This window comes from Elaeis guineensis, chromosome 16, assembly GCF_000442705.2.
Source record: "Elaeis guineensis isolate ETL-2024a chromosome 16, EG11, whole genome shotgun sequence".
Taxonomy (NCBI): Eukaryota; Viridiplantae; Streptophyta; class Magnoliopsida; order Arecales; family Arecaceae; genus Elaeis; species Elaeis guineensis.
This window is the reverse complement of record NC_026008.2, coordinates 31638432-31651602: the sequence shown is the minus strand read 5'-3', so window position 1 is coordinate 31651602 and position 13171 is coordinate 31638432. Positions and strand designations below refer to the sequence as shown.

At 37.8% G+C, this 13171-nt stretch overlaps 1 protein-coding gene across 1 annotated transcript; it reads right to left on the bottom strand.

Annotated features, from left to right (window-relative positions):
* Window positions 1-7650: 7650 nt before the first annotated feature.
* On the bottom strand, window positions 7651-10826 carry LOC105059323 (protein DWARF AND LOW-TILLERING). The gene has a single exon (XM_029260280.2). The coding sequence runs from the start codon at window positions 9987-9989 to the stop codon at window positions 8031-8033; it is 1959 nt and encodes a 652-aa protein (XP_029116113.1). The 5' UTR covers window positions 9990-10826; the 3' UTR covers window positions 7651-8030.
* Window positions 10827-13171: the final 2345 nt, after the last annotated feature.

Here is a 13171-nt window from a genome sequence, read left to right as displayed (position 1 = left end):
ATTTAAATGTATTTAACTTAATTAAATAAGATAAGATCGAGATTTGATCATCCTTAACCCAAAAATCATCATCTTTCATATTGCATTAACCTAAGCTTTTAATTTAAAATCAATTAGACGTCAGCCCTAAGGAACTCGAGCTCAATAGGATAAGAAAATCAGAAGGTTGGATTGGATTTGACTTTGACTAACTAATTGGTGTCTAGAAAAGTAGTTTAGAGACTTAGTTCTGAAGAAAGATGGTTATTTAATTAGATCCGTTGCAAAAACATGGTGAGTCTCACACCAATTTATACTTACCTGACCAATTTGGTTAGTTGATTTTGAACTTGAAGTTCCTGAAGGTGATCTTGGGGCAGTTAGGAGCTGTCTAGGTTTAGGCTAAATCCTAATTAAGATTCTTTTATATTGAAAATTTGTTTGTAATTAATAAAAATAAATAAATAAATAATATATTCTTCGCACCTATCTCTTAGATCTAGAATCCTCTAGGTTCTTAACTTTAGAATTCTCTCTCCTTGTCCCTCTTCTCATTCTTCAAAAAAAAAAAAAAATAATCAGAAGAGAATTGCTTTGATCTAGAACCCTTGATTGCATATCTGAATAATCAGAACAATCTGAGACAGACCTCTACAGTGAATTGGATAAGTTGTCTCACAGATTAGATCGTCTAACGGCTATCAGACACTATCCCTTTCTATCTTTCTTCCTGTGCAATAAGTTTGCGTAATATATTCGAGCCCCACTCACTTTGTGAGTGAATACCCAGACGCACATCAATTTTCTGAGTTTATTCATTAAGATCAAATCCAAATGGCCTATAGATTAGAAAATAATCTATATTTTAATACCTATAATTCAGACTGGAGAGCTCAACTAAATTTTTTGTGAAAATCACAATCAGTGGTTACCCCGATAACAGAAGGACCTACATTCATGGATGCACCTTATTGCGATATGCCCTATTCATAATATCAACCTTCTCCAACTAACTATGATCCAACTTTTGAAGAGAGTTTCAATAAGCATTAGACAGGCTAGAACTCAATAATAAGATCCTTCACTCCTCTATGTAATCCTTAACTGCACTAGAGATCCAAACCAGGCAGCTAGTGATCGCATTCAATAGCGAGGAGGAAAGAGAGCTGCCTAATCAGCCTAAGAGTGACCCTAAGGGATAATACCTACCTAAAAATTTTGATGTCCTCGTAATTTTTTCTGAACAATTGATTATGACTCTCGAAAATGAAATGATCATAGAACAATCCTGCACAACCAAAAAAATCAATGCTGATAATTCGGCTAAGGCAGAAACATATAGAGAAAAATCAGAATGGTGGGACAAATCAATTCCATCGTCACCTTACCTACTTATGGTCCAATTCTCAAATGCTGTAGAGTCATTCATTCCTTTTAACAGAAAGGGAGGAGAAATTGATGAAATGATGGAATTAATTGAGACTTCACAAGGACCACAAATGAATAGCATAATAGAGGAAGCTACACCCACAATTCTTCCCTAGGATTCGTTAAATCCCGATCTGGCTCATTTTGAGATGTACAATTTTGATGAAGATAGGTATATTACAGAAGTAAATAACCTAGTAGATACGTCCTATCCAAAAATCACCCCACTTGAGATCGAAAAATATGAGCCATCACCTAGCCCTCCAATAGCTCCCTTGTTTGAATCACCAACTATTTTAGAATTGAAGCTACTTCCTAACGTACCCACTGACATTCTACCATAGGATGCCCAACTTATAGATATTCTAAAAGTACATAAAGTAGCTGTCGGATGGGATATTGCTAATATGAGGGATAATGATTTTAAAATTTTTATGACTGATTTTTCTGTATTGGCACTACTTTTAAAGACTATCTCCAAAATCTTTCTATGATGCTAAAATGATGTATGGAGATAGATTTAATGTTAATATGAAAAAAAATACCATGCTATAGATCGAGAAGAGGTTATGCCAAGATATATTATACCCGAGAAAGGATTGCGGTAAAGCAAGTTATAGTTGAAGTAATTCTTAAATTACCATCTTCAATCTCGACCTAACAAACACAATCCCTTCCTGATTATCATAAAAACTATGATAATTTTAGACCCTGATATAGTGTGTTTGCCCAGTATACTCTATTGGTCCGAACTAATCATCGTCAAGCATTCCATGGATGTTTTACTGCCATGATGACAAGGCCTTCTGATTGACCCGTTCTTTTGAAATTCTAAGAGACGTACCCAAGTTGGTTATAGATGGGACTCTCTCGTAGTATCCAGTTGAAGACGTTAAACTTAGCACTTTCTGAGAGGCAACTCAGCTCATATTTTTTTATTCATATCTTTTGCATTTTGTTTAGGTTAATGAAGTCTTACTTAGTATCTTTTGTATAGATTCTACTCTATCGGAGATAATGTCGGCTAAGTTGGAGGGGAAGCTTTAAAAAAAATGAAGAAATTTCATCCTCAGGTGCACTCTCTTTTTTTCTTTTATTTGATTATTTTATTTTTCTTACTCCATTGAGGATAATATCGATTAAGTTGGAAAAAAAAGAATAATAAATCAATAAGTTCTCAAATAAGTTAGTATTTAGTGTTTAAGCATTCTATTACGTTCAAGAATCGAGTTGAACAAAATATTTTTATTTTAAAAAAATTGATACACAGATCAGAGAGTTTGTGAGATATTGAGGGATCAAGTATTAAGAAAATCTAATAAAGAGTTAAGTCTAGAATATAAATATTTTTTCTGTGAGCACTTCTAATTTTTTCTAATAGTATTAAAGAAGAGTTTACTTTTTATAGACTGATGTAGGATAACTATACGTTTCTTCATAAAATAAAAATTATTTTTAAAATAAAATAGTTTTCAAGTATTTCTCACTGAGTAATCGAGCTTCTTTGTCTAAGCAAGTATTGAGTTTCACATCAAAATGTATGAAAGGCAAAAAAGTTCTGTTGTAAAGCTAGTCTTAACTCATAACTTGTTTGATTCAAACTAGTAAGTCCAAGGGATATTTTATACTTATTGCTCTAGAGTCATCTGGTTTGGGAGTCATTGACTGAAAACTCGCTATATGGATCAGACAAAAAGCTTAAGGAGTTAAGATACTCAATAGCAATACAACGTTAAAGAAATATTAAAAAAAATCAATCAATAAAGGACGGAAGTAATACGATATTTATTCATATGAAAGTTAGACGATTTAGAGATAAAGATAGGGGCAATTTAGAAAAAATTCAGAAAAGGTTCAATATTTTTCACTTAATTTTAATATTGATTAAGTACTAATACTCCGATGACATACCTCACTTTCGCTTTACTGAACATCAATGGTTCTTTGAAAAAAATTATGCGGTAAAACTTGAAACTTTAAACTAAAAGATATCTAACTCTAAATCTTTTCTTTACTTGAGGACGATCAAAGTTCAAATTAGGAGATGTGATAAGTATAATAAATATCTTAAAAGAAGCATCAAAACAGATACTAATTAATTTTTATTTTTTAAAAATTAATATTTTTTTTTATATTTTACAGAAAAGATGCTCACCAATATAAATGAGCCCGAGGACCTAAAGAAATAAGATTGGACCTAAAATGGAGACCCAAAGGGCCCAAAAGCCAGACCCAAAACTAGCCTAAAAGCTTAGCGGTCCGCGCACGGTTCATCGGAAAAAAATCATCCATGCGGTCCACGCGCGGCTCACTGAAACAGGGTGCGGCTCATGACACGGTGCATAAGCCGGTGAACATCGTGCTCGCGTGCAGCGCATGGGAACAGTCCCGTGTGGTGTTTGTCGTAGCACATGGGGGTTCAGCACGTGCGTGGGGGTGGTCTTAGGTGAGCAGGTGTGCGTCAAGCTGGTTCAGGTGAGCAGGTGTGCGTCAAGCTGGTTCGGGCGCGATGCGGTTCATGCGGTTGATGGTCACGCGAGCCGGGTGCGGGTTCATATGGTTTAAACACGCCTGGGCGAGCGAGAATGGGTTCAGACGATCAAGCATATTGGCTCACGAGAAAAGGTTTGGCGCGGTGTCCATGGGACGGGCGGTCATGCGAGCAGCAGTTTAAACACCTGAGACATAGATGGGTGCGATGTAGGAACGGATTTGAACGGCGGAAGAAACAGGGTGCAGTTCCTGGGATGCATGACGTAAAAGAGAACTTCAGAGTTTTAAAACAAAACAAACATTCATCTTTAAATCATTGGTCCCATCTTACCTAGCCAAATAAATCTCTTCCCTCCTAGCATCTATAAATAAAACCCAACCCTCTACCTTGAAAAATCATAGAATAAAGTCTCTATTCCAACATTACTGTGAGAGGAGGGAGAAGGGAGCAACTCATGGGCGGCTAGAGACAAAATCTTGGGGAGAGTAAAATAAATTTTTTAATTTCAATTTTATATTTTATTTTAAATATTTTTTTATTTATCTTTGATGCATTTAGAAAAATTTGTAAGTTTTTTTCTTTGATTAATATTATATTTGCTTTCAAGTTCTTGTGCTTCATGTTTATGTAGTTAATTTTAGAATAGTTTATATGTTCGTACGAATGGGTCGTGATCGGAAGATACGGTCTGTGCTCTAACGAAATAAGTTATCTTAAAAATTTACTCATATATTTTTTATTTTCTTTTTAAGATCTTTTATGATTCAAGTTTGAATAATTTATACTGTAGGGAGACGGATCGTGATCGAAAGATACAATTCGTACTCAGATGAGATAAGCTATGGTCAAACTTAATCATACAACATCTTAATTAATTATTGCAATTGCTTCAAAAGAAAATACCAAGACTGTAATTAAAGATGGAATCAAAATCCTAAAATTTTTATTATCATATATTTTGCTCCAATTTTATTTCTTAATTAATTTTATTTTTCAACCATTAATATCCTCAAAAAAATAAAAAAATTTTTCCTAAAAGCTTTTCTACTTCTCTTAATTTTTATTTTATTAAACCAACTTAGCTTTCTGATCTCTGTAGACTCGACATCCGACTCACGCTATTATATTCAATAGTTGAATCGGAGTTAATTTTTATCTTTGACTGCTCCAGCGATAAGAGCGCATCATCTAGTTAAGACATTCATTGTTTATTGGGCTGTCCAGCTCATTATTCTTTTTCTTTTTCAGATTCAGATATTTAGTTTTGAATATGATACTATCCTAAGAGTGAGATTAGAAGCAAGATTTGACAGTATAAGTAAAATTGGATTTGAGATTTATTATTGTTATTTTTGAAATTTTAATCGAGAATTATTTGATATAAGACTTTTAAATTTTGATTATCAGTAGGATTGGTTTATTAATTAATTGAATTTCGATTTTGATTTATTTAAATTAATTCCTTTGTGATGTATTAATAATATTATGTTGATAATGATTTGCATTCTTGTGAAGAAAATTCTCTATGAATATATGGTGGTTGCTATGATCTCTGACTTACGACTTCGAATCGAAGGCATGATAATAGTATTTTTAGTCGAATATAAATTCGCAATTTGCTTTGGCCCGTTACCATGCTGATGGATCCTTTATTGCTGGGTATGAAAGTGATTCTCCTCTTGGCTGCTTTACAATCGTGTTACTCTTATGAAGTTATCAATACAATGCATGGACATGAGCTTAGCAATAACTGTTCACTGTCGGTTTTATACCCCTAGCTACTGACTCAGCTATGATGATATCAATGCCGCAAAAAGATCCTTCTACAACTTAGAAGTACCAAATATTACCTAGTCTATTGATATGGAATTCTTTAATCCAACTTCCATTCGGATGACAGCCCAGCAGAGAAGGGGGAAAATGAAGACAGAAAAGGGAGAAAACTTCATTGGTGGGCATACTGGCAATACCCCCTCACGTAGTAGCCTGTTCATCCACACGTTAGAAGAAAGTATAAGCCAAAGAATATCTTAAAGAAAACGAGGGAGGGAGGGAGGGAGGGGTATCACTGGAGGTGACTGTGGGAAGCTTGCAGCTGGAAGGCAAGCGAGAGATAATGTTGATACTGCTGCAAAGGCAAGCAAGGTGGAGCTTTGGAGGGCCCTGCAGGACTTCTCACTTGGTGGCCCCTCAGCCACCCGGGGAAGAACATAAGGAGAACAAGTCATAGGCTGCGCAGTTCTGAGACATTGCCACCAGGGAATGGACATCCACCATCATAAGGAACAGCACAAACAGAAGGCCAGTTCATAAGAAATGCGATGTCGAAGGAAGAGAGATAAGGCACTTGAATGCTGCCATGGCCATCAAACTGCAGTCATGCTCATCTTCTGGATCGCAAGATGGTCATATATATGGAAGCTATCTGAAAAAGTGAAGGTTGCATGGTTCAACTAAACCTTTTTCTAATGGCAACCACCATAAACATGGTGAACAAACAGTAATTTTCTTCTCTTCCTTGAGGAATGACCTGTAAGATTTGTTGGCCCTTTACCGGAGTTGTAGATTTAAAAATTTGTAATAATAATATGATTTAAGAAAGATCCAATCAGTTGCAGCGGTTAACAAGAAGTTAGGACATGAGAAGTGGAGACAAACAGTTCAGAGATTAAAAACAACTGTGGCAATCATCAAGAGAGTGATAGGAGTGATGTAAACTGAAGATGATGGCTGTTAATGCTAGAAAAGAGATAGTTATCTAGTGGTCAAGCAAAAGGATGTACAAACATTGAATTATAGTCCTAAGAATGGGTTTTTCGCAAATTAATGATCTGAAGTTTTCACCAATCAATCCTATATTCACCACTCCTTTTTCCAAAAAGGCAGCGCCTTATTAGCAAAAACATTCGAAGGCCAAGGCAGTGGAATTTAAATACCAATGGCACACTCGTGTATTTACCCAATTTACCGTTTATTTTTTCTCCATTTCCTGCACAGATAGGAGGGATCTAGTGAAGAAAAGAAACAGTATATATGTATGCACATAGGTATGTCCAACTTCAAAAAAAGAGAAAGGAAAACAAGAGGAATTTATTTGAAATGTCTTTCTCCAATAAAATTTGATTGCTAGGCCTTTTTGTGACTGCAATGGTTCCAGTTCGCTGGAGAGGGGAGTCTATTTGGCACTAGGAGCCAAAGGCAGCTTAGGCACGATGTGCTGGTTTAAAGACAATCATGACCATTAACAGAGGTCAGAAGAAAGCTGATAGCAACAAATAGTTGTCTGATTAAAAAGATGCTTATATTCACTTCAGTGATCCCTATATTTCAATTTGTTCATATTTCAATTATTAATATTGGCTCCACCATCAGACAATTTAAGTATTTGTTTCTCCAAAATTGAAATCAGGCTCTTGCCTTCAATTATATATATATATTGTTTTCTCTAATTCGATCGGAAAGAAAGCTTATACAACAATTTTTTTGATACTTGGCAAGAAAATAATTTGTAGGCTTTTCTCAGATTATGGAAGGAACCAGTGGCACTTGTAATGCTATCTTAGGATCCTACTCTGCTTGCATCCAAGAACTAGGAGTAGAGAAACAGGCAGAATTCAATAAAAAAAAATAACATAATGTGTATGAAAGGAACATTTTTCTTGTAGCAGAACTAAGAAAGAAGAGGGGATACAAGAATTTTATGATACAAAGCATCCACAAGACAGTTATAAATGAAATCCAAGTCCAACATGAAGTGCAAGTCCAAAAGAAGGTGTAGTATAACAATGGACACACATGAATAAAGAAACAAAAACATCTGATTTTGTTTTCCAATTACATTGAACAAAACAAAAGAATTACAACAAAAATAAAATCCAAATTCTAGTGAATGAAACTGCAGGCAATCTGCCAAGGAACTGAAAGAGAGGTGTCATATGAAACTTCTCTTTCTAATGTAATGCTTGCCGATGATCAGCAACCAAAGAATGAAAAGAATACGAACTAAGAAAAAAATTTCTCCTATTTCACAAAGCAAAAGGTATGAGAACTTCTGTGTTTGGAATGTATAAAAGAATATTTGGAGATTTATAAAGAAAAGAAAACCAAACCATGCAGAAATACAGTCTGATTAGCTTGGCTGAGATGTAGCTGAGCTGCCTGCAACATCATTGGGCGCCCATGCAGACACTGTGTATAGAGATTGATTTAACCACTTAAGAGTGAGTCCATCACTTTCTTCCCCTTGCTTATCTATACTGTAATTCTCACCATTATACATCCTTAAAATCAAGCGGCTCTGAAGCATCTCCCTTTCTCCAATGCCCATGCATCTAAAACCACCATCCTCCATCAGCTTCCTCCACCTCTCAAACTTCTCATGCCTATCAACCCTCTCACTCCCTTCGCAGGCAACTAGGTTCCTGATCTCCCGAGCAAACATCTCTTCGATCTTGATCCTGGCTAGGCTATCCTCCGGCAGACTGCAGTCCAGTGAGTCAAAGATGGCAGAGTAGTACTGAAGTGAGTTGGCCAACCTTGTCTCCCATCTGGGTTCATTATGCTGGGCTTCTTGCTCGGCCATAAGAACAATTGCTGGGTTTGTGCTTCGAATCAGACCTAACAAATCCATCAGAGCTCCTCCATTCTCATCATAGAGTGTCTTGTGCATCATTAGGACACAGTTTACCGCGACACAATCCTCCCTTTTCACATGAAGCATCCAAAGCCTCACGTCCTCCAATCTATCAACAACTGCATGGAACTCGAAAGGAAGATTGAAGGCCTCCGCAAACCTCGCCAGCCTAGCTCCTGTGTCGTGAAGGTCCTGTCTGGACTCTCCGATCCCGGTGATCCTCACATGGCTTGGGGGATTAGCCCTGCAAGCCAAGCTCTGAAACAGACTAGGCCACTGAAGTCCTTGCTTGATGTCAAAATCTATTATGTGAACCCTGTCCTTTCCTTCGAAAGCCCTGAGCAATCTCTCATTCAATGTGAAATGCAGAAACTTCGGAATTGGGCTGACTTGGTTGAGCAGCTGCAATGCTGTGGCATCATCATTATCACCACTCTGATCAACCAGCACCCGAGGTGGGGTAATAGAGAAGATGTGAGGCCAGAGCTTTACAGCGCAGAGGGCTAAGGCTTCTGTGAAGTAGGCCACTACTCGATGTATCGGTGATCCTCTCGGGGAGGCAAGCTCTCCAAGTCTAGCTAAGTAGAAGGCAATGGCTTCATGATTACCGGAACTAATGGACTCTGCACATGATGTGAGCAAGCTCACAAGCTCAAGACCCTGCTGCTCCGTTTGGGTGTTCTCACCCTGACCTACCATGCTAGCAAAACCACTTGGGTAAGGGATTTGGGGACCATTCCGTGCCACATTATCAGATGAATCCCTGTGTTGCTTTGGAGATGAACTCCGGGTATCGGATGATGAACTCGAATCCGACTGTGACTTGTTGTTTGGCTGCACACCTGTGCCCGAACCCCTTCCAGTTTCAAAAGAGCCTACTAATGTGCTGCTTGCGGAGGTGAAAAATGGAAACAATGCTGCATTAGGAACTAGAAGGACCTTCTCTTCTTCTTCCTCCTCTTCCACCAATGGATGTTTTTTGGTGCATTGAGGCAACCATATGTCATCCTCACCAACAACTAACCCTGTTGTGTCACCGGTCCTTGTCCTCTTGGCTCGGTCGAGACATGAATCCTCCTCCTCAGATGAGCTCCTCTCATGGGATCTCTTTGAGCTCCTCCGTCGCTCCCAAGGCCCCCCTTCAGTGATCTCTATCCTTCCTTCCCATGAGACTGCTCGCGCCACTACTGATGACGAAGAAGCCGTTACCGGATTCGGCCTAAATGTGCAACTACTACTTCTGGTCTCAGCTGGTTTCTCCAGGGAAATGGCGACCCGGGTGGCATCTTTTCTGGAGAAGCTGCACGGGAGGTCAAAGCGCTGGGTACCCATCCTCTGCTGTGAAGTGTGATGCTTCTCCTGCAGCTGGAAATGGGAGCCTTGCAACTGCACTGAAGCGTCACTCCTCAATTGGTGCCTCGGCGACAGCAGAGCTGAGGAGCACCCAGCCAACATCCTCTACTCCCTTCCAAAGTTTGTCTTTTATTTTTTATTTGTTGGATTGAATGTTCTTTGATATTACTTTCTTTGCTTCTTTACTATACTTATCTAGAACCACCCCTCTTCCCTTCTTGTTTTGCCCTGGCCTGTCTATTTGTTTCTTCAACTCTTATAATGTTTCATTAATGTTCTCTTCTTAGAAAAAGAATGCCAATAAATAAGTAGGGGAAGAAGTGTTCATATAAAGAATTTTGCAAAGAATTCGAAAACTTGAACTAAGCAAGAATGATTTGGAAAAGTTGAGAGTGTCTGTATTCAGAAATCAGAAGGGATGTTTACATTTCTTTTGAAGAAAAGGAAACTTTGAATTAAAAAGAGAGGAAAAAAAAGAAAAGAGAGAGTGAGAAACCTAAATAAAAGAATCAAAAAATGGAAAGAAGAAAAGAAATCATGAATTGAATTCAAAAAACATTACCGGGAAGAGCCGCAAATCTCTACCACAAAGCCATGGACATCCCACGGCAAAGCTTGCACGGATTCTCCGGTCGCAGAAGCCTCTAAGCCACCACCATGGATGATCTCTGATGCCTCCATAGCAGCTATTCTAACTAAACCCGCAACCTCAAAACAAGGGTAAAAGAAAAAAAAAAAACAATCAACTTCAGCTCTATAGACTGATCTCCTTGCAATCTCTATCCTCTAGATGATGTGTTCTTTATCCTTTTTTCTCCAAAAAAGAGGAAAATTTAAGAAGAAAAAGTAGAGAATTTGATGTCTTCTTCCTCCCTTAGCTCCCCACCCATGCTCTCTCGCTTTGTCCGTGTGCACCCTCCTCCTGTAGAAGCGAGCGATTCTGACCCCATTTGGTCCATGGAAAACACGCTTACCGTAGAAAGCTGGGTTTACCCGAACAGCCCGATTCTCACATCCGGCCCGTCGGATCAGGATCCAACGGATACAAGGTTGGGTAAATTTGACCGTTAGGATATAATGGCGCTTTTGGTCAATATGACCGTTGGAGGTTGAGGAACGGTGTGCGGACCGCGAGGGGAGGTGCCCGCACCGCTGAAGCTTCCCCCTTCGCCGTACTCGCACATGCTCCCCCTGTGGCCGTTGTCCGTTTACGGTGACCGTTGGACTCCCACCGAGACTCCAGGGGTCGGATCAGCTGCAAAGCTCCGTACATCGTTCACTGAAACCAAGGATTAAGGACTCAACACGTAGGTCATATTTGGCGAAACAACGAAGTGTCAATATTTGATTAGTTGTCTTTCTATGCAATGATCTCAATAGTAGCTAAGCGGTGGCCTTTGGCCATGTTTTCCTTGCAGGCATGTGGGATGGATGAGCACGCCGTGCTCCTTGGCCCTTCAAAAAGAAGCCTACCAAGTGGTATATTTTGTCTTCTTGGATTATCGATCAGCATCCTTTAATCAATTTTTATGGGATGATAATGTGATTTCACGTGTAAGATGTGACACAGACCTTATCATTCATTACACTATTATTTATGTATAATGGTATTGCCCAGAAACTATTATCAAATATTATTACACTTTGCTGGGAAGCTACATTTGCATATGCTTGAACCACATGAGTCTTGGTTCATCGTGGTGCTTTTATATCTAATTTTATAAAATGAGGCTTGTGGACATTTCTAATCCTATCAATCTAGGCAAAAAGATAGTAGGCTTCATATTTTTTGTACTTATATGCTGAAAAGCTACGATGCTTGAATGCAACAAATCATATAATCATTTCTAGTTCTTTATTTTTGATTCTAAATTTTATTTTATATGTATATATATATATATATTAAAAAAATAATAAAAAAAATTAAAAAAAATTAAAAATTTATGCATTGCTATTATTAGATTGGATTAAGTGAAGAAATTATTTTAAAATAATATATTTAATATAAAGTAAATTATTATTATTTTTTTTTGAGATGAGGGGAGTAAGATTCTCCCGTCATTGATGAATTAATTTAAAGAAATTATTTACAGAGAGTGGTAGAATTGGAAGTTTACAACAGCATTATGTGCATGGTAAGAAGGGTTAATTATTCCAAAGAAGGACTTACATGATGCTCTCTGAGTTGATGTGGCCATCCCATCAACTACAGTGAGGGAATGGCATCTCTCCCGTCTTTTGTTTTTTTGATAAGCCTCCCGTTTTTTGTCTGAAATGTGTTTTCTATCGAACCCGTGATGACTTTAACTTGAGAAGAAACGAGTAATGCTGCTCAAACTTGGTGACTGAGGTTACGTAGGGCTCGGACTAGCCTCATGCTGGATATTGCCGTTCCTTGTCGTCCAGTCATTAAGCAGAAAAATCACTATTTCTCCCACCTCTAAGCTGGATCTGGCCTCAAAGGTAAACATCTTTTTGTTGCGTTCATTCCACATACACCAGCAAAAAGTAGCTACTAGGTAGTCCCAAGATTTCTTTTCTTCCCTATCGTGCTCATGGATCTCCAAGAGCCCCAAAAATCTTTGTAACTAGAGGAAAGCTGATCTAGCTTGCTCTTTTTAGATATCAGACTCCATGGTTGGATAGCTATACTGCGTGAATAAATGGCCTGTAGTTTCATTATGATTACTATACAGTGGACAGGATTCTGGCTCCTTAACTTTTTTATTCTCTAGATTTTTTAGAATCAGTATTTTATGATCGAAGTGCAACCAAATGAAAGTTTTTATCTTTTCTGGTAATGGCAACTTCCAAATGATGAGCCTAAGCTGTGATATTATATCATTATGTATAAGAAAAAGGTAGTACTATCGAATTGTGAAGTTTTCAGATGATGTCCATCTCCATTATCTTTTATCATCCTCTACTACAAGATTTATATTGTCGAGGAGAGACTGTAATAACTATAGAATTCATTGGCAATCTAAAATTAGCAATCAAGTTAGCCTTTGATAAAAAACAAACTACACTTGGGTCCCGATTAACTACAAAGGTGAACAAGATGGGAAACTTTTTGCTAGGCATTCTTTCATCTGCCCAACTATTGAACCAAAATGACAGTTGTCTCCCATCTACGATGATAGGAATGATGTGTTGCTGAAATATTTTTGAATACTTCCAAGACCTCCCTCCAAACTAAAGACGCTATAAGAAGAGAGTATTGCGATAGTTCAAAAGAAAATTTTTTCAAATAGTAAATTGAATTCACTAAACTCCTCCATTGT

Coding starts and splice junctions, on each gene's coding strand:
- LOC105059323 (XM_029260280.2), bottom strand. CDS start 9,989: ATGTTGGCTGGGTGCTCCTCAGCTCTGCTGTCGCCGAGGCACCAATTG.